General features: G+C 53.7%; 1 protein-coding gene across 1 annotated transcript in view; it reads right to left on the reverse strand.

Moving 5' to 3' along the window:
• EFL1 (elongation factor like GTPase 1) overlaps positions 1-19704 on the reverse strand; it is a 67845-nt gene that overhangs the window by 40125 nt on the left and 8016 nt on the right. Inside the window, exons 7-15 of the mRNA XM_037053506.1 lie at positions 19226-19428; positions 17541-17664; positions 15769-15845; positions 14988-15124; positions 13916-14038; positions 11972-12071; positions 11505-11656; positions 11098-11264; positions 7618-7756 (exon numbers count right to left, since the gene is read on the reverse strand). Of these exons, the coding sequence (XP_036909401.1) occupies positions 7618-7756; positions 11098-11264; positions 11505-11656; positions 11972-12071; positions 13916-14038; positions 14988-15124; positions 15769-15845; positions 17541-17664; positions 19226-19428 (1222 nt within the window). The remainder of the gene's footprint in view (positions 1-7617; positions 7757-11097; positions 11265-11504; positions 11657-11971; positions 12072-13915; positions 14039-14987; positions 15125-15768; positions 15846-17540; positions 17665-19225; positions 19429-19704) is intronic.

Below are 19704 nucleotides of genomic sequence, written 5' to 3' on the forward strand. Positions count from 1 at the left end.
ACCAAGAGACCCAAACCCTTTGAAATATGATCATCAATGCAATTATGTGCTGAACTGCCGAAAACTGACGGTCATCGGGGGGAGACGTAACACAAACCTTGAGACAATGTGCTTCTAATTGCTTGGAGATCAGGATGTTACAGATATTTTATATTCTGCTTCGTTGCTCACGAAGCAGCATCTATTTTCGTAATAATGCTTTTTCCAAGTAGAAACAACCTAAAGAGTTACAACTCAATTTCCAAGATAAAGAGGAAACCAAAGGGAAAAAATACACAACTGTAACAATGCCCCTAGTATCTGGAGGGAACTGGGAGGGAGGGGCAGGAGAAAGAAGGAGCCAAAATAGATTTAAGTGACTGCTCTGAAATCATTCCTCAGGTTTGAGCAGCAAGCCACACTCATCTCGGCTTCCCCGTTTTCATGAATCAGACATCTCCAAATGTCCGATCATGAAAACCGCCTGCCTGCCTGCCTTGTGCAGGAATCCAGGCTGGGCACGGGGTCGGAGAGGGTCTCCAGAGGAATCCTGCCCGTGTTAACTAAGTTCGGCTCACGACGCAGAAAAACCCACTCGGCACTCACACGCCCTTCAGCCAACAGCTCAGCATCTTTAGAAACAGGGAGGTGAAGGTTAAGGTTACAAATGCCACACGTGGGGTGGGCTCGGAGGCAGGGCAAGGGCTCCTGCAGGCGCTCACAGAGACCCGTCTTTGTTCTGTCTTCAGACAGGCCGGGAGCCTGTGGGAAGGCTGCCCCCTTGTGTTCGTCTGAGTGCAGCTGCAGTCCTGGCTAAGGCGGGAAGCCCGGCCGCCAGCCAACTGGCCACACGGGCCTATTGTCATGCTGCACAGACGGGCACGACGGCTTTGGAGGATCAGACTCAGCCACTCAGCCTCTGCCCAGAAATCAAGGCCGGTGCAGGTGAGGAGCACGGTGTGCGCTTTCGGAGAAGGTGGCTCGAGAAGGAGACAGCTGCCTGGACCTCTGGGGGCACAGCCACATGGCAGGTCCTTCGGAGGGGAGATGTCTGGAGGGGTGGAATTCTGTCTGTCCGGTGGCTTTCCGGATGTCACTGAGAGCGCTCCACAGGTGGGAGGAAGGGCAGAGAGGACACGGAGGACAGCGAGCACCTGAAGGCGACGAGAAGACCAGAGTCCCGGGCAGTGGGGAGGCTCCGAGAAGTCAACCAAGAGAAAAGGAAGGGCCACAGAGACCGCCTGAGCCGACCTGACTCGACGACGCTGCAGAGGCGGGTCTGGAAACTCCCACCGAAGCGGCCAGTCCCGCCAGCCCGGCCCCTCACACCAGCGGTGGCCTCACGGGCTGGTTTGGGATCAAAGCTTCAACTGCAGGGCCTAGAAATAACCTGGAAGGTTAAAGTAGCCAGTGTGGGACTCTAACCAAGTGGGAGGTACGGAACCTAACACATACCCAGCATGAAAAGACACGCGAGAGAATGACTGGATTATTAGAGGAGGCAGAGAAAGGTCTATCTTTTCAGAGTGAACACCGCTCGGCGACATATAAAACCAATGCATTCTGTTCCTTCTAAGAGCCTTTGGATCCTGAGCAAGGAAGGCTCACCCAAACACTGACACCCACTCCTGCCTTTCCCACATCGCTCCACCCCAGGGTCTCAAGTGAAATGTCCAAAGAAAGGTAAACACAGGGTCAGGCTATGACAACTCAAGAAAAGGTCTTATCCAAATGCCGCAAGCTTTGCAAAAGGGAGTGAGGTTGAAGGGCACCCAGGCATAACAGAATTCATTTACGCCACTGAGAAAGCAGTTGGTCTCTCCAGAAGTTCAAAGAGGCGACCCTAGACCTCACAAATACCCCAGAGTAAGAGGGCCAAGGGCAAAGGGTTCTGCTATGGCTCAGGCCCCCACAGCAAAGGACCTTAGACGAAAATGCGAAAGCATCTTCCCAGAAGAGATCAGTATTGGTCTAATTTCAATTATTTCAAACGACTCGGTAATGACAAGGCTCACAGAACATGAAACACTCTAAGACAATGCAAGAAAGAGTCCAACCGCCCAACTATGGGACAGAGGACAGAATGGCAGACAAAAGACCCGTGGAGCTCAGGTTACCAGACACCACGCCTTGGAGAGCGTGGCACAGACTCGGCTGGGGCGGACGAGCTCCCTCGAGGAGGAGGCGCCCTTCGCTCAGAAGATCTCAAAGGGGCTTCAAGTGACCCCTGGGGACACTTCTGACCATAGCAAGCCTAGGACAAAGCCCTCCTCTGGAACAGACCAAAGCTAAGCAGCAGCAGCCGAGACGCAGAATGCCTCCGCTTCCCTGGCACGATGTGGCCTCGCCTCCTGCCGCCCCGGGCACCTGTGCGCCCGCCGAGCGCCCAGGACACACCGAGCGGAGGGAAGCGGCTAGTTTTAGGCGTGCCGTGAGCTAGACAAAGGACCGCCAGCTTGGCTCTGGGGCCCCAGACAGTGTCATCACATTCAGATGTCACTGTCCTGATGGCCTTTAATGAGACGTGTTCCGACGAAAAGGATTTTGCTCTCACCTAAGAAACTCCTGAATGTTTACAATGAAAACCAAATGTGTTCACTTCTTTGAAAAAAACATTTTCCACGCTTTCTAACGTCCTTTACAATACCTAAGAGTGTTTTAAACTTTGAAGAAATAAATGACGAACACTAAGGAGCTCTGGCTATTATTCATATGTTCTACTAGAGATCTTATTAACTGCTTCTCTCATTCCACCAACACTCACTGAGCACCCAAGATTTCTGCACCAGAAGCAATGAAATGCAAAGACTGACAGGTAAAGTGTGTGTGTCTGGCCCCGGCTGGTGCGGCTCAGTGGGCTGAGCGCCGGCCTGAGGACAGAGAGGTGGAGGGGTTCAGTTCCCAGTCAGGGCACAGGCCTGGACTGCAGGCCAGGTCGCCAGTAGGGGGCGTGAGAGAGGGAGCCAACCAATGTTTCTTTAGCACATTGATGTTTCTCTCCCTCTGTCCTTCTCTTCCTCCCTCCCTTCCCTGTCTCTAAAATATAAATAAACGAAATCTTGAAAAATGTGTATCTCATTTGCAAGAAGATAATCACTCTTGAAGATGAAACCAGTAAGTAGTATCTGACATAAAATAAGTCCTAGTATTTGCTAATATCTCATCATCAATATTAATAGTAGTCTCCAATCAAATGAACTGGATAATTAATCTGAAATGTATGACTACCTGTGAGAACATGAAGTACCAAAATCAACAATGAAAAGAACCTCGAAGGAATAACAACTGATTATAACTTTACCAAATCGCAGCCCTCGTAAGCAACCAGGAAAAGCTGGTTTCCCAGCTGTTAACACCTCATTCCTTAAGGACTAGAAAATTCCAATGCCATTTAAACAGTTCCACAAATTAAAAAAAAAACAAACAGTAAAAACCATGCCCTCATTTGTCGTTTCATGCCATTGGCATAATACTGACACCTGACCCGCACAAATACAAAACAGATACAAAAAAACTACGGATCAGGCAAACTTACACTTTATGCAAAAAATGCTCCACCAGTTGAGCTCACTGCTCTGCTAACACCTGAAACACACTCGGCAAAGAGTGCATTCCGGGTGACAGCACTGCTTTGCTGTCCAAAAAGGTATCAAACTGATGCACAGAGTGCGTGGGTCAAAAGACAGACACACGTGCCACCTCAAAGACGTGGGGGACACCGTCCCATGCAGCTCCACATCTGTGCCCATGTCCACAATCAATCCAGAACCCAGAAAGAGGGGGACTCTCTGCTTTACGGCGCAGACTGTCCGGACCGCACTGCAGGGTGGCACGGGACCGAGGACACGGGGACTCCCGCAGCGCGAGGAAGGGGGCGCCGCTGTCCCGCCACGGCTCCACGCCATCCTGGGAGCGACAGCACACGCGCTTGAACGAGAGGTGCACGTACCAAGAGAAGAGATTATCTCTGAGAGAAGAGTAGGCGGGTCGCAACACAGGCAAAGTCTAAATGTTTGGTGTTGAAGGCATAGCGATACTACCAAACAGTACTCAGCACAGTTACAATACCAAGCTTTGTATATACAGCCTAAGGCAAAAGTAGTTTTATAGTTGTGAGTATGCAAAACACAATTTATTCTTGTGTTATTATTTATTATGTTGTTTTCCATATAAACAATCATAAACCTACTTTTGCTGTACCCTATATATTTTTTTAAGATTTATTTTTAGAGAGAAGGGAAGGGAGGGAGACAGAGAGGGCGAGAAACAGCAACCAATTGCCTGCTGTACTGACTGGTGGTGGAAGCTGCAACCCAGGCAAGTGCCCTGACCGGGGATCGAACTTGCACCCTTTGGGTTTGTATAACAATGCCCAACCCGCTAGGCCACACGGGTCAGGGCCCATGCCCCGTACCTCCTATCACAACTTTAAAAAAAAGTATTATGTACATATACGAATATAAAAAGACTGGTGCTGACCCCTGCGGTAAGGGGTAACTCTCGTTTGGCTTCTGTATTTTCCCAGTGGACCTATATTATCATCCACTGTACTGAAAACTTGTGGCTAGCGGCTTCCAATAGACAGTACAGCTTGAAAGGGTGGAAGAGGCAGGAATTTCCCATTTTGGAATGACCGTGACACCAACAAAATTCGACCAGCTTTACTCACCATCCAAGAAAAATCTGCATTGGGTCACAGCAAACCAAACCTGACACTGCAGGGGGGCACTATGCAATGACGAAGTGCTGTTTTCCTTCCCCTCTGGGATTAAAGGGGCCTCTTAATAATCAGGAAATAATTAAATACAATTCGGGATGGGACGTGTAGCAAGGAGCAGCTCTGTAACTGCCTTCAGATGCTGAGAATGCATCCATAAAATTCAGTATCTACCCCTGAATTAAGTAAGATTTTTTTTTAGCATGCTGAGGAAGCGCCATGAACCAACAGGCACCCGCAAACCTGCAACTAAACACTCAGGACGGTTTCACTGCGGTCGGGGAGGAACCAGACAGCGGAGCAGCTGTAACGATTATTACTAACCACAGTTTCACACGCAACGGAAGAGTGACATGAAATAAGGCGCACAGCTATTACACATCGGGAGAAAAAGTTATTATCATCTGGGCAAAGGAAAAATCATTAAAATCAGTTGGAACTAAGTAAATGTTAAGAAGGGACTAGTAAGGCTGCTAGTTATTGACTGATTAAAAGAAATTCTTTCCCAGTGGCAAGGCTGGTAGTAAGACATATGGAAAAGAAATTCACCAGTGAGTGAATCTAAACTATCATAAAGGTATGACGAGGCTTAAGAATCACAAACTGTTGAGGTTTTCCTTTAAATACATAGAATCAAACCTGCTAGTAAAACCCCACTTGAGGAAGGAAACACACACACACACACACACACACACACGCACACACTCCGACTTCTGACCAACCCAGCGACTGACCCTGGAAGAAGGAAACCAGCTCAGAAAAAAGCGAGGCAGAATTTATTATTCTCATGTTGTAAAAGAGGAGTATCCTATTTCCTCTTAAAATATGCCCCTGAAATTTTAAAGATTTAACCATATGGAAGAGATCTGAGCGCACACAAGAGGCGGCTAAGGCTCTGGAACCCTAATTCGACCTCCCCGCCCACGGTGACAGACGCCTGCGGCAAACACAAGCTCTCGGAGACACCGCGGTGGGGACCCGAACAAAAACCTATTGTGCCTAAACATGTGAGGTCTCCCCGGGCCCATCCACACCAACTTTTCAAACATCAGGTTAGAATTAAAAAATTTTGAACTTTACATTAACTATTTCCAGACACAGAATCCATTCCACACTTACCGGTCAGTATAAATTCCCCCAGTGAATTACGGCTGAAATCTGCATTTTTCAAGTGCTAATAAAAGAACTTTCCTGTAGGCCCTGACATCACACTGACTTATTCAAGAACTCCTTATAATGTTTTCATTTCCTCCTCCCACAAAAATTTTCATCTGCATTTGATAACTGACTCTATCGTGTCTGCTGGGAAGCATATGGGTTCCAGTCCCATCACTCTGCTACTATCTTCCTATTAAACAGGAATTACAACTTCTCCTGTAAGCGAACAAGAGTAAAAAAAAAAGAGAAATTTACTAGCCTGCCCTGCTCACTGTAAACATCACTATGTTTTAATTTGCAATCTGTGTCTTATCATGATCTGCTAAAATACAAAAGAAAACAAGCAATTATCCATGATTGGTAGTATGGCTGGTTTTAAACGTCCCCAGATTCTCTGACGCATCTCCCATCAGAAGGCGGAGTCGGTCCCCACCCTTTGGACACAGGCCAGTTCTAGTGACTCACTTCCATCTAACGAAGGGGACCCGGCGGGAGTGAGGGTACGAAGGCGGGCCGTAAAAGCCGAGAAAGCCTCCTCCTTCCTCTTCCGACTGAGATGCTCACCTGCTCTCGGGCAGGACCCAACTACCAACCACCAACCACGCCGTGAGGACGCCTGGCAGCCAGGTGGGAAGGCCACACGCCCCAGGGCCAGCCCCGCTCCCAACCGAAGTCCCAGATGACAGCCAGCATCGACCAGCAGACAAGGGAGGGATGCCCGACCGGGCCCTGCTCAACCGCAGGCTGTCTCTGGGCTCAGCCGCTAGGCGCTGGGGGTTCACCACACAGCAGACACCTGCGACAGGCAGATCAGTTCAACCAAATCTGCCACCCTTCTTACGCTGTTCATGTCACTCCCTCCCACTCCCCACCAAACTCCCCGTGGGAGGACAAACCTGTCCTAAACTTTCACAAAACTGGGCGGACAGCCTGGTCTCAGCCTAGCAACTCCACGGCTGGAACCCCACATCCACTACGCTCGGCTGCCAGCTCCCTTTTTCGTGGGCTGCTTGCTTTGCACGTGTTAACGAACCAGAATCCTTGGCCGTCTCCTCCGCCCTGCCTTCAACTCACTCCTGGCTCTGAAAAGTTGCCGCCACGAAACACCTGGCTGAGGAAACTGCCGCCGCTGCTACGTGCACGCCGGCGTCCAAATCAGCGAGCAAGGGAAACGTGCCCGCGAAGGTCACTCTGACGGGGGGCCGGTCTCTGGTTCCAGATGTTTCCACGGAGGCGTTCAGACAGGTCACCAACCCGACCAAGTGACCAAATTAGAAATTTACCATTCCTTCTGAGGAACACTAGGAAGGGAAATATCGTTATTGCTGAAGTGAGACTGTTCTCCAAGAAACACAAGTCTTAGAGGCTCCAATGATTTGGAGTGAGAAGCGTGAGGCATCCGGACTGACTTCTGCATTAGCAGGAACTCTTCTGGCTACCGCACAGACACGCCGCCGTTCAGGGCCCTGGCAGACAACCTGGACAGCACTTACTGTGTTTTAGAAGAACCACGGTAACGCTCAGCGAGTTACCGATGACACAGACGCGCTAAGTGAAATCCTAAGCACCCCCAGGAAAGAAGAACCGAACGGAAAGCGAGGCCCGCCTCCCCTCGGCAGGCGGCACGAAGCCTGTGGCACGCCCCCCTCGGAGCAGACACGCCCCTCGGAGCAGACACGCCCCCCTCGGAGCAGACACGCCCCCTCGGAGCAGACATGCCCCCCTCGGAGCAGACACAAGGGCGCACCGCGCCGCTGCCCTACCTAGCACGTTCCCCGGCGGCACCTCCTCCAGCTCCTGCAGCTCTCGGCCCATCAGGAGGTACAGGTGCTGCAGCGTGCAGCGAGCCATGTGCGGGACGGGCGGGAGGCCGTCTGGCGGGGCTGAGAAGCCTAGCGGCACCTGGGGACAGAAGAATGATTGACGCTAAATGACAAAACCAGTCTGTGTCTACCGGGTTATTTCAATTTGTAAGAGGTGGTGCAGTCGCACTTTATGTAAATCTTAACCATGCCAACCTGAAATGGCGTTCCGTGAAAAATCAGCCTCACTTTACGAATATAATCTAAAATAGTGAAACCTATCATCTATTTAAAAATAGTCAAGAATCCACATCATTGTAAGCTTTATGGCCCAGTTAATACAAACTCCGTTGTAACCTGGCAGCCCCTCGGAAGCTCACGAACAAACCCCTCCACACCACCCTCGCTAGTGTTTACGTGAACACTGGCACGGACCAGCCCTGGCGGCCATGGTGCTGTTACCGCAACGGCCGTGATCACTCTAATCCCTCATGAACGGCTTTAACTTTACCGCGACGTCCTGCACGCATCCAGCAGCAGCTGACGCCAGCGCTCGGACACGCAGCGAAAGGAGTCGCTTTCCGAGGTGTAAATCGGCCACAAGGAAAGCAGACTCAGGAGCTCCCTGGGCACCACACTTATTCTCGCGGAGACACCGTCTTGAATTACTCAGGTTTGGTCGAGAACCATTTAATGTCTTGAACACTATTCAGGTCGCTGTCTTCGACTACTCAGCGGCCCCCGAGTGACCGCCGGCCCTCGGGAAGCTCTTTGGTCACCAGCCCCTCCACGGCGCTCACAGGACCGAGGCGCTGTGTAGGCGCCGTAATGGGAAAACGTGTTGTCGGATGTAACCTGTACGGGGAAACTAACGCCGCAAACGTACAGCGAGTGACAGGCAGAGTGGCACAGCACGCAGACTCGTCAGAGCTCGAGGGCGGGGGGGGGCGGGGAGGCGACATGCTACTCTGGTGGGTGACACTCGGGAACGTCACGAACATGACGGCCTCTGGGCACATGCCCTGACCCGTGACAACTCTGCAGGGGAGCTCTGAAGGCAGTTTGGAAAGGAGTAAGAAACAGGAGCGTTGAGCAGGAAAACACAGAGTGATGTGCCGATGCTGTGGACATTCACTGGAACCATAAATCACAACCAGTAAGACAGTCTAGTGAGGTTGCTAGACACGATACCCAAATACAAAAATTAACTGTGTATCTAAATCAGTAGAACACGTGCATTTCTAAAAACATTCACTTTCAGAATAGCAGCCAAATACAAGCTAGTTAGAACGAGTCTAACAGACAGGATCAACGATCCTCACGGAGAAAACAATAAAACACCAGTGGGAACATCTAAAAGGACCTCAGTGGACAGACATACCCACCCTAGTGCAAGCGACCATGCAGCACAAACACAGGTGCTGATCCGAGTGGCGCCAACCCGAGTCCCCCTTGGGGCTGCCCCGGGGTCCCGACTACGCAGTGCTGTCTCCCTGTGGGTCCTGACAGTGCCCCGGGCCTCCGACACCACCACCCTGCTGTGACCGCTGCTGTACAACACTGCTGTGCCCACAGCGCGCATCTGTCCAGAGACGTCCTGTCGCAGCTCCAGCCAGTGGCCGCCTTCCTGCCCTTTGGCTCGGGGCGGGGGGGGGGGGACGGACTTGGATGCTGTCACCTGCTCACTCGCCCTCCTGATCAGTCCTGGGACCCGCCCGCCATGCAGCTGCTGCTTGTCACCTGCTGAATGCCCACGCCTTGCAGCCGAGCCACCAAGGTTTTGGGTCTCCCTACTTCTGAAGATCTCCACTGTCCTGGCTGTAGCATGACATCTGTTCTTACCATTTGTCCTTCTCTCCCCGAAGAGAAAAGCCTTATAATTATTAAGGCCCGAAAATGTGGTTCACAAGCGTGTAGTTTCCTAAATGCTACTAAGGGGGACAGGTTTGCCAGGTGTTACTCGGCAACGCAAAAGGACACACAGGAATTCATCTGCACGTGCCTTCTGTGAGACAAAGTAAATGTGCCAACGAGGCAATCACCCATCGCGCTAGTCTGAAAGATACCCAAACCCCGAAACAGCGCCATCATGCTTTACTGCCAGCTCTTACCCGCTGCAAAAACTCAGCAGGACTGTATTTGGGCCCCAGGACAAAAATGCTCTTCCCTCTTCGAGCCACACCACTGAACACCCGCGCGAACGCGACGAACGTCTCTTGGCTGTCATTTGCCTGCGGCCCAGGGTCGGGGGTCACACTCTCCACCTGCTGCTCCTCACCTGCCAGAAACAGAAGGGTAGTGANATGCTACTCTGGTGGGTGACACTCGGGAACGTCACGAACATGACGGCCTCTGGGCACATGCCCTGACCCGTGACAACTCTGCAGGGGAGCTCTGAAGGCAGTTTGGAAAGGAGTAAGAAACAGGAGCGTTGAGCAGGAAAACACAGAGTGATGTGCAGATGCTGTGGACATTCACTGGAACCATAAATCACAACCAGTAAGACAGTCTAGTGAGGTTGCTAGACACGATACCCAAATACAAAAATTAACTGTGTGTATCTAAATCAGTAGAACACATGCATTTCTAAAAACATTCACTTTCAGAATAGCAGCCAAATACAAGCTAGTTAGAACGAGTCTAACAGACAGGATCAACGATCCTCACGGAAAAAACAATAAAACACCAGTGGGAACATCTAAAAGGACCTCAGTGGACAGACATACCCACCCTAGTGCAAGCGACCATGCAGCACAAACACAGGTGCTGATCCGAGCGGCGCCAACCCGAGTCCCCTTTGGGGCTGCCCCGGGGTCCCGACTACGCAGTGCTGTCTCCCTGTGGGTCCTGACAGCGCCCCGGGCCTCCGACACCGCCACCCTGCTGTGACCGCTGCCGTACGACACTGCTGTGCCCACAGCGTGCATCTGTCCAGAGATGTCCTGTCACAGCTCCAGCCAGTGGCTGCCTTCCTGCCCTTTGGCTCGGGGGGGACTTGGATGCTGTCACCTGCTCACTCGCCCTCCTGATCAGTCCTGGGACCCGCCCACCATGCAGCTGCTGCTTGTCACCTGCTGACTGCCCACGCCTTGCAGCCGAGCCACCAAGGTTTTGGGTCTCCCTACTTCTGAAGATCTCACTGTCCTGGATGTAGCATGACATCTGTTCTTACCATTCGTCCTTCTCTCCCCGAAGAGAAAAGCCTTATAATTATTAAGGCCCGAAAATGTGGTTCACAAGCGTGTAGTTTCCTAAATGCTACTAAGGGGGACAGGTTTGCCAGGTGTTACTCGGCAACGCACAAGGACACACAGGAATTCATCTGCACGTGCCTTCTGTGAGACAAAGTAAATCTGCCAACGAGGCAATCACCCACCGCACTAGTCTGAAAGATACCCAAACCCCGAAACAGCGCCATCATGCTTTACTGCCAGCTCTTACCCGCTGCAAAAACTCGGCAGGACTGTATTTGGGCCCCAGGACAAAAATGCTCTTCCCTCTTCGAGCCACACCACTGAACACCCGCGCGAACGCGACGAACGTCTCTTGGCTGTCATTTTCCTGCGGCCCAGGGTCGGGGGTCACACTCTCCACCTGCTGCTCCTCACCTGCCAGAAACAGAAGGGTAGTGAGTGCCCAGAGCGCGCTCTCCAGGCTGGGAACTGCCTGGGAGCAGAAGGGACGTGACGGTAATAACACGTATCCGCCTGGTTCCAGGGAAGGGACACCAGGAACGAAGGAGCATTGACAAAAGCTACAACCACAGCCGGAAGCTCGAGAGCTGGAGGAGGCGGGCCCCGAACTGAGCACAACAAATCCCGCAGTGAAGCCCCGCGGCACCCCAGTACCTTTCGGCTCCTCACCCTCTGGACCTGTGTCTGGGGTGCTGCCATCTGGGGGGGACCCCGTGGGCGCCTGGCCCTGGGCTGCCGCGAGCTTCTCCGCGTGCCTCTGTCTCGCACGCTCACGCCGCTCCGCAATCTCTTCGTGAGTGAGGGGCCTACAGGACACCACAGATGTGTCAGCGCCTGGCGACTTCAGGCACCTCTCTACTGGCTCAGGCAGGAAAACAGCAGGTGCGACTGGGCTGGGTACGGTGACAAGTGGCCCCAGGTCCCTCCCCAGCTGGAGGACGGTGGGAAAGCCTAGTAAGCTTTCTCCGAGGATGCTGCGTCCCCAGCTAGTCCGAGCTTACGGGCTGACAGGCCAGGGCCCCACGCAGGGCCGCGCAGCAGGCGCACAGCAGCAGGCCCCGTGCTCAGACACCCGTCTCCCACCAAACAGGCTGCTTCCACAGCCCACACCCCAGCCTTACCTTGGCCTGTTCTGAGGCAAAGCCTTCGCGTCCACTGCGAACATTTTGGAAACAAAGATGATGACGGGAGCCGCATCCTCACTCCCACATTTCATAAAAGCTAAACACACACACAGTAAACATGTCACCATTTTTTCCCCTTACTAAAAATCCAAAGTTTTCTGGAAAACAACTAAGATGTTTTGACTATGCCACCATCTAAACAACTCCACCTAGAAAATGATAAAACTGCTAGAAAAGCAGAGCAAAAATAAGTCGACAGGCAAAAATGGGGAAAGGGCAGCAAAACTGCAGGGCGGGAGGTGGGCTGGGGGACCGCCCACACCGAGCCGAGGCTGGGCAGTGGGCCTGCCGCCCACCGCGAGCCCCAGAGGGCGCAGGGCTGAGGGCCCTCTGTCCCCGAAGGGCAAGTGCACGGGGAAGCTTGTTGGTGAAACACATGAAAATCACAGGCTTCCCCAAGCCCCACAATAACAAGGTAAAAATAGACAAGATGTGTCATCGAGACAGTAATGAAAAAGCTGAGTAATGAATTAGTATCATTATAAAGATGTCAATTTTCCCTAATCTATACATTTGATACAACCTCAGAACATGTACTGACATTTTTGTTGGCCTACATTGGAGGCATACGATTGGTTACTAATGCTTTTTAAAAATCGCCCCACACCCCAACATTTTATACACAAGCTGAAGAACCCACGGGTGGAACTCAAACAAGAAAAGAACGCCGGACGTCCGAGTTCCACGCGTGGCAGCCCCGCCTGGGGACCCTGCAGCAGGTCCTGGGCAACAGTGCCCGCCGCCCTGACATTGCACAGAGGCAGTGTGCCGGCTGGCGGACACTCACGGCAGGGAGGCGGGCGCAGAGCCGGGCCTCCAGCCGGGAGGCCACCACGGTAACCAGGGGAGTGGTCACGCTCGGCCCGTGGAGCCAGAGTGGACACACTGGGAAGCAGCTGAACCCTGAACAGACTTCCAGGGAAAACTAAACAGAACCTGCAGGAGGGCGGAATGCAGGGCAGGAAAAAAAGCGACTGCCGGCGGAGCCAATGAGAGGGCGGAGGTCCCTCTAGCAGGAGAGGCAGGAATGGGGTGAGACAGGAAGCCCCAGGCGGGATTCTGAGTCTGCAATGCTGCTCCGACGAGGGGCCAGAGGAGGTGCGCAGGGGACAGAGTGTGGAGTCGGGGACAGGCACACGGACGTGGGAAATCCGAGTATACTGTCGCCACGCAGAACCAGGAGAGGGAATGGGGGCGCAGAACAGATGGGGTCCAAAGCCTGCCTTTGTTTGGGGGCGCCCCACAGCTCCCGTCACGAAAATGGAGAACGAGGAGAAATGGAGGTTAAGAATAAGGAGTCAGGGAGATGGGGGAAAGCAGAAGCACATGGAAGCCTGGAAGTCCGGGGAAGAAAGTGTCTCGAGGAGACAGGAGTGACCAACTGTGTCCAGGCCAGTGAGACCCAGTCAGAAGACTTAACAAAGTGGGGGGCGGGGGCAGGAACAGCAGCGGAGGGTTCGGGGGGATGGAGGCTGCAAACGCAACAGAATGGGGGGGGGAGTGGAGACAGTACATGCGGATGAAGTTCACGGGAGCTCCCTGAGCTCGGAATGGGGGTGCTCCTCTCACGGGGGGCCCACCTTCGGGGCCACTGAGGAGAGCCCAGCCCCTGGAAGCACTTCTCCACAGTCCCTAGCGTGATGTGGCCGCTCAGGGACACAGGCCCAACCCTTTAGGAAACTACCAAGTGAGGTCAGGCAGAGGGGGTCTCAGCCTCTGCTCTTCCACTGCCGGCAGAGGAAAGCAGCTTCAGCAAAACCGAAGCTTTGCGGGGAAAATGCAACCGTGCACCGTGCAGGGCCCTTCGGCAAACTGGTCTGGAGCAGCCTCGACCCGGGGCAATCGGAGCGAGGGTGCACGCCGAGTTCGCCTTCACCTCACCTGCTTTCAGCGCCTGGGTTTCCGGGGGGAGAGAGTCGAACGTCTGTGACCCCGTGCACATCAGCTTCTCCACTCTCTCGGAGGTCACGTCCAGGGGACTGGGAAGCTGCTGGCACACCATGGCTGAAGTCCGTTGTCAAGGGCTCAAACGCTCGAGGGAGGGCACTTCGCCGAGGCACAGACTTACGAGACACACAAAACACTGAGGCACAGTGCACGTCTCTGCAGAAAATCTCTGCAGAAAATGCCCGGGCCGCAGGGCCACGTTACGACAGGCACCGCCTCTCGGAACACGGGCAGCGCTGCAGGGAGCTCACGGACTCTCCAAAGCCCACTCGGGATTCTCGTGACAGATACTCTCCCACATCCACAACCCACGCAACAAATGAGGACAGCAGAGCTTGCTTGGTAGCTTAGCTACCTGTGACCTTGACATCCTCAAGTGTCTCACAGGGTTCCAGACTATGTAAGCTTTCATACACCACCGTCACCACCAGCTGTGACACCAGAAAGTCTGCTGTCAGGGCCGCTGTCACTGTGGGGGGAGACGTCCACCAGAGCTCTGGGCTGAGGGACACGCTGGTCCCCTCCCAGGACACCACACGCCCCACCGCCACACGGCCCTGAGTGGGACATGCAGATCGACGGAAAGAAGAGAGTTTAAATTCATCTAGAAAACGACTTCAGTTAACACAAGCCATTTCAAAGTTCGTCTTTTGGAATCCCCATCGCGATGGGAAATAGCAACACACTAAAAAACACGTGGTACGAAATAAAACAGTGATCTAATACAAACATCTAACTTACCCACCTGTCTGTAAAACTTAGTAAAACAAAAAGTTTATATTTTTACAGATCACTAAACAAACATAAAAGTATCTTTATAGAAGACACACTCCTTCAGACTGGCATTGCCATAAATACCGATTCATGTTGAGCATTAAATGCAGTTTTAAAGAACAGAAAAAACCACAGAGGCCTCCTCTCGAATCGGAATGCATTATTCCCAGAGGATTTCTTGGCTGCCATCAACTCCCTCCCGTGTTGCGATTCCAGGAAAAACCAAGGATACCAAGGACGGCGTGGGACACAGGCAGCCACTGGCTGCAGACGGCGTTGATCTGGACTCTGGGGTCTGAGTGCCGTGCCTCCCGGGCCCCAATTTTTAATCCCAGGGAAGTCACTATTTTATCCATTTTTTCTTTGTCCCTGCAGGAACATACAGCATGGGGGGGGGATACAAAGGAGCAGTGAGGAAACGAACTCAACATCATCGGGCACATTGATTGCTGACGCATCACCTCTGCTACAGAAAACGGTGAGGGGCAGGGCCCGGCCGCAGCGCGGGACTGAGGTCTCTGCTCCCGCACTTCCGAGGGAACCTGTCCTCGCAACGGCACGTGAGGCCCCGTTTCAGTCTCCCTGAACGAGCCAGGTCACCCGGCGAGGCGGTTTCCCCAGGACACGCTCAGAAAGGTGTCACTGCGACTCTGGAAGAACCTGAACTCGCTGTCCTTCTCCACGTGCATCCAGCGAGCGCTGGCCAGGTTGCCCCGTCGCGACCCGAGACGCCAGGCAGCTTCCCCGCCGCCGCCACCCTCTGATTTTAAACTGGGCTTGTAGAAACGAGGGTCCCGGGTTCCCCTCCATCCTGCTCCCCCCAGCTCAGCAGGCTGTGCGGCACAGTCCCGTCCGCCCTGCCGCTGTCCTGACTCCTTCACATCGTCTCCAAGCCCCGGAACCGACGCATCTGAAGAGGCCCCTCCACCTCCTCCGTCTCGCTCGGCTTTCCCAAGTGTGGCTCCTCGGGCTGGGAGCTGAGGCAGTGACGCGGCCCCAAGACAAAGTCTTACCTTTTCATGACAGCGTCATACAGGCTCCATATATTTTCCAGGATTAACTGCACAAATAATGGTTTCTTTCCTTTTGCCTGTAAAGAATATACACGCTTAGGTTTTCCAGTATTTAGTAGGTCTCTTAAATGTTCACTACTGACATGTTCCACTATCAGTAACTCTCATTTCTACTGGGAAATATTGATTCAACAGTAAAGTGCAGGAAAGTAGTTACAACAATACGCTGTTCTCTTCCTCTGGGAACTACAGGCTCACAAACGATGGGACCGTGCAGGGGACACGCCCCTATTGTCCTCAGAAACCCCGATCCCCAAGCTGAGAGCGAACACTGGCCCCCGCATGTGCAGGCCTTTCCATGGGCCTCGTGCTCAAGGATGTTCTTGGCCGTGAAGAGCAATCAACTTCAAGGGAGAGAAAATTAAAACAAAACCCCTACCAGCGCTCTCACAGGCAACACAACACAAAACACACCAGCAAGGGCGCCCTGTGATGGGCCCCTCACACGCCCGTCAGGGGGCACCTGGAGATGGGGCCCTCACATGCCTGTCCTTCTAAGGGACTGAACTGCCACCTCCTCCTCCTCGAGGAGCCAGCGGCCCGGCACCAGGACAGGAAGTGACTACCTCTGAGCACCGGTTTACAAAAAGACATCAAGAAGACAAACACTGAAGCAGAGACTCCCTCCACAGCCTCACTCATGGCATCAGAACGTCGGGAGCCTAGAAACGGACACTAGGTGCAGCCTCAGGAGGGCGACTCCGTGCACGCAGACCCACGCAAGGCACACGGCAACCGCAGGGTGGTGGGGTGCCGGGGTGCCAGGGTGCCGGGGCGGCGCTGTGCTCGGGGCTTTCCCCGGATGGCATCACACAACCATCATAACCACCGGAAAAGCGAAGTCCCGCTCCCCAGCTTTCACGGAGGAGAGAGGGAGACGCCGGGGACGGAGCTGGCAAGTGCAGGAGCCAAGCCCAGACACAACGCCGGCTCTCCAACCACAGGCTTTCCCACCCGACCACCTGGCTCCTCTCTGCACACACTGTGTATTAAAAGCTTTCAATGGCCAGGAAAGATGCTCACAATGGTTTTCCCAGGCACGTCAAGCAAAACAGCAGCTACACTATATAAACGGTACAATCTCACCGGGGAGATGTACACATCCACCCAAAGAGAGTATAGCAAGTTAAAACCACAGCGTGAGCAGTGCTGGCCCGTTTTCCTTCCCGTGCCTTCAGGAGCACTGTCTAGAAAGAATCCACGCTCCTCAAAGAGAATGAATTTATAAGACCCTGAATTTCACGTTCGGAAAAAAGCTTCCAGCAAAGGATCCTCTGAGGCCACAGGGCCCAGCAGCTGCCTGCACCGGCCGTCTGGGAAGGCGGGTCCCAGGGGGCACCCTCTCCCATTAGCACTCAGGGAGACCACAGGGGCCTCGGCTGACACGGGACTGTGGCGTCGGCCCTGCGGAAGCGTGTGAAAGCGTTATCTCCTCACGCTGAAGGGGACAAACACAGGATGCAAACTATGCGTCTTCAAGTGACCAGGATCGGAGGTTTGTTTCCTCTTAAAAAAAAAAATTCTTTGTCCCCTGGGTGTACAGGACTCTAAGGAATACTCGGATACAAGGTTTATGAATTTTAACCAAATAGCAACAGTAAAAAAATCCTCCACCTTCTGACTTACACAAACCACAGCCAAAACACACCTGTATGAGAGGGGTACCTAAGGCCGACTGCCACCAACATTTCCAGGGACATATATGACCTCACCTGATCGACCTTCATGATCTTCTTAGCCTTCATGTTTATGTAATAATCTCCCCACAACGTTTTCAAAAGGACTTCCTTTTTTATGCCAATTTTTTTACTGTAGATCTTGGCAAAGTGCTCGATTCTGGAAGGAAAGCAAGGGCTTCTGTTACCAGGGACGACGACAGGGGTGAGTGCAGTGACACTGGAGGGCTTCTGCGTGCCCGCTAGTCAAAGCGCTGCAAACACGCTAGTTACCAAGCGCAACCACCTCACCTCCTGGGAGTCAGGGGCTAGTCATCTCCCCCTCCGGGCAGAAAAGGCCCCGAAGCACGGAGACATCACGCAGGCGGCAAGTGGGGCTGGGACCCTGAGCCTCCTGCCCACGTCCCTCTCCGTTCCCGTGCATCCCAAGCCACGCGATGTCTCCCTTTCCTGACGCTGCACGTGGATGCGGGGCAGGAGGACAGTGGCCAAGGAACACAGGCTCAAACTGTGCACCGCGGCGGTGCCAACAAACAGCTCCTCCAGCCCTTCACTGCTACAGGTGCCGACTGCCCACGAAGAAAACGGCGTCACAGCCAGAGCTGCCAAAGGGCTCACCAGCATCTGGATTAAGCAGGAAGGGCGCACACACTGACTCAGCCCCCCTGCAGCCCCCGACAGACCAGCTCCGCCCTCAGGCACATGGCAGCAGCCACCTGGCCAATCCGGGAGCCGGGAGCAGCGTCTGCCGCGTTTGGATAAAGGCCCCGGAAAAACACCCCTTTTCTGCAGAGAACAGTGTGTTCAGCCTGAGGTTCGAGTCCAACCCTGCCAGGACCGGCATCGCACAAGACGCCTGCTACGTCACCCACTGTGGAAAGGACCCAACGCTAATGCCTCTCTGCTGCTGAGCACGCTCGTCAGCGGGGGTCCGCTGGAATCCAGCGGTCAGCTGCACCCGGGCCAATGAGCTGACACTCTGACCATGCTGGACGGACCCAGGACTGTGAGGGGCCCGGGGCAGAGGCCCAGAAGCACAGCCTGCACTACAGGAACCAGCCGAAGGTGCGCATCCTTGTCTCACCGAAGGCTGAGAGGCAGAAAGACAGCCCACCAAGAACCCAAATTCAAACTACACAGTTGCAGGCCAACCCGGTGTTTCCGGGGCCAGTTCCAGACCAGACACTCTGGAGTGTCCGCTCCTCTCCACGTCCGTCACTCCGGTACACTGTGCTTCCCACGGGACCCAACAGCTGTTTGTTTAGCAGACTTTCGATTTCCCGAAATTTTACTCTCTATATTATTTCTTCCATGTTTATTATATACATAAACAATATAATTTACTTGTATATAATAATTTATGTGACTATAAATTACTTACTATACTACTAATCTGTCATTTTCTGTCTTTCTGAAGGAGGGCACCCTCCCCCACGGACCTGCGGCTCTCCCGCAGAAATCAGAGGGCCGAGGGAGCTCTCCTGGTCCGCACCCCCCCCCCACTCCTCCCCAGGGGAGGACAGGTCCGTGGGGGACGCTCACTGGGCGCAGTTCCCATGCCTCAGGAGAAAGCAGGCCTGCCTTGCTGCCTACTCCACGGCCGTGAAAGGACAACTCCGGACTCTCTAGCAGCTGCGGCGCGTGCACCACTGTCCCCCGACACAAAGTTCGATCTGAACACCCGCTGGGCAGGCAGCCCACGAAGGCACGCACAGACCCACCCGAAGCCCCAGCCATCTATGGCGCTGGCGAAGACCACGTTGCCCTGCTCGGGCGCGAAGTAGAGGTGCGAGTCGTCCGTGTCCTCCAGGCCCGCGCTCCAGTCGTACAGCTGCTCGCCCGTGTTGGCCTGGGGCTCGCTCTCTCTCTCTGCTCTTTCTTCCAGGACTTTAGAGGTGAAGAGGGTCCCCGTGAGCGCATTGATCTAGGAGAGAGGGTGCGACAGTGGGACTTCACTCAGATGCTCAGTGCGCCCGCAGCAGGAGGCCCCGGGACGAGCAAGCACCTGCTGAGCCTGGAATTGCCCACCGGTTGGCCTGGGCTCGGATTAGGTTGACTTTGACAATGAGAAACACCCTGCATGCGTGAGCCCGTTCTTTCTAAACCCAGCAGAACTAAAGGCAAGGCTCTGGAAGGTCCTTTTGGGGATCACTGTTTTAACGCAAACACTAACGTGTGGTACCTCTAACCTGTTTTTCAG

Source organism: Sturnira hondurensis, unplaced genomic scaffold (assembly GCF_014824575.4).
Source record: "Sturnira hondurensis isolate 20B ecotype Veracruz unplaced genomic scaffold, ASM1482457v3 Scaffold0007865, whole genome shotgun sequence".
In the NCBI taxonomy this organism is placed as follows: domain Eukaryota; kingdom Metazoa; phylum Chordata; class Mammalia; order Chiroptera; family Phyllostomidae; genus Sturnira; species Sturnira hondurensis.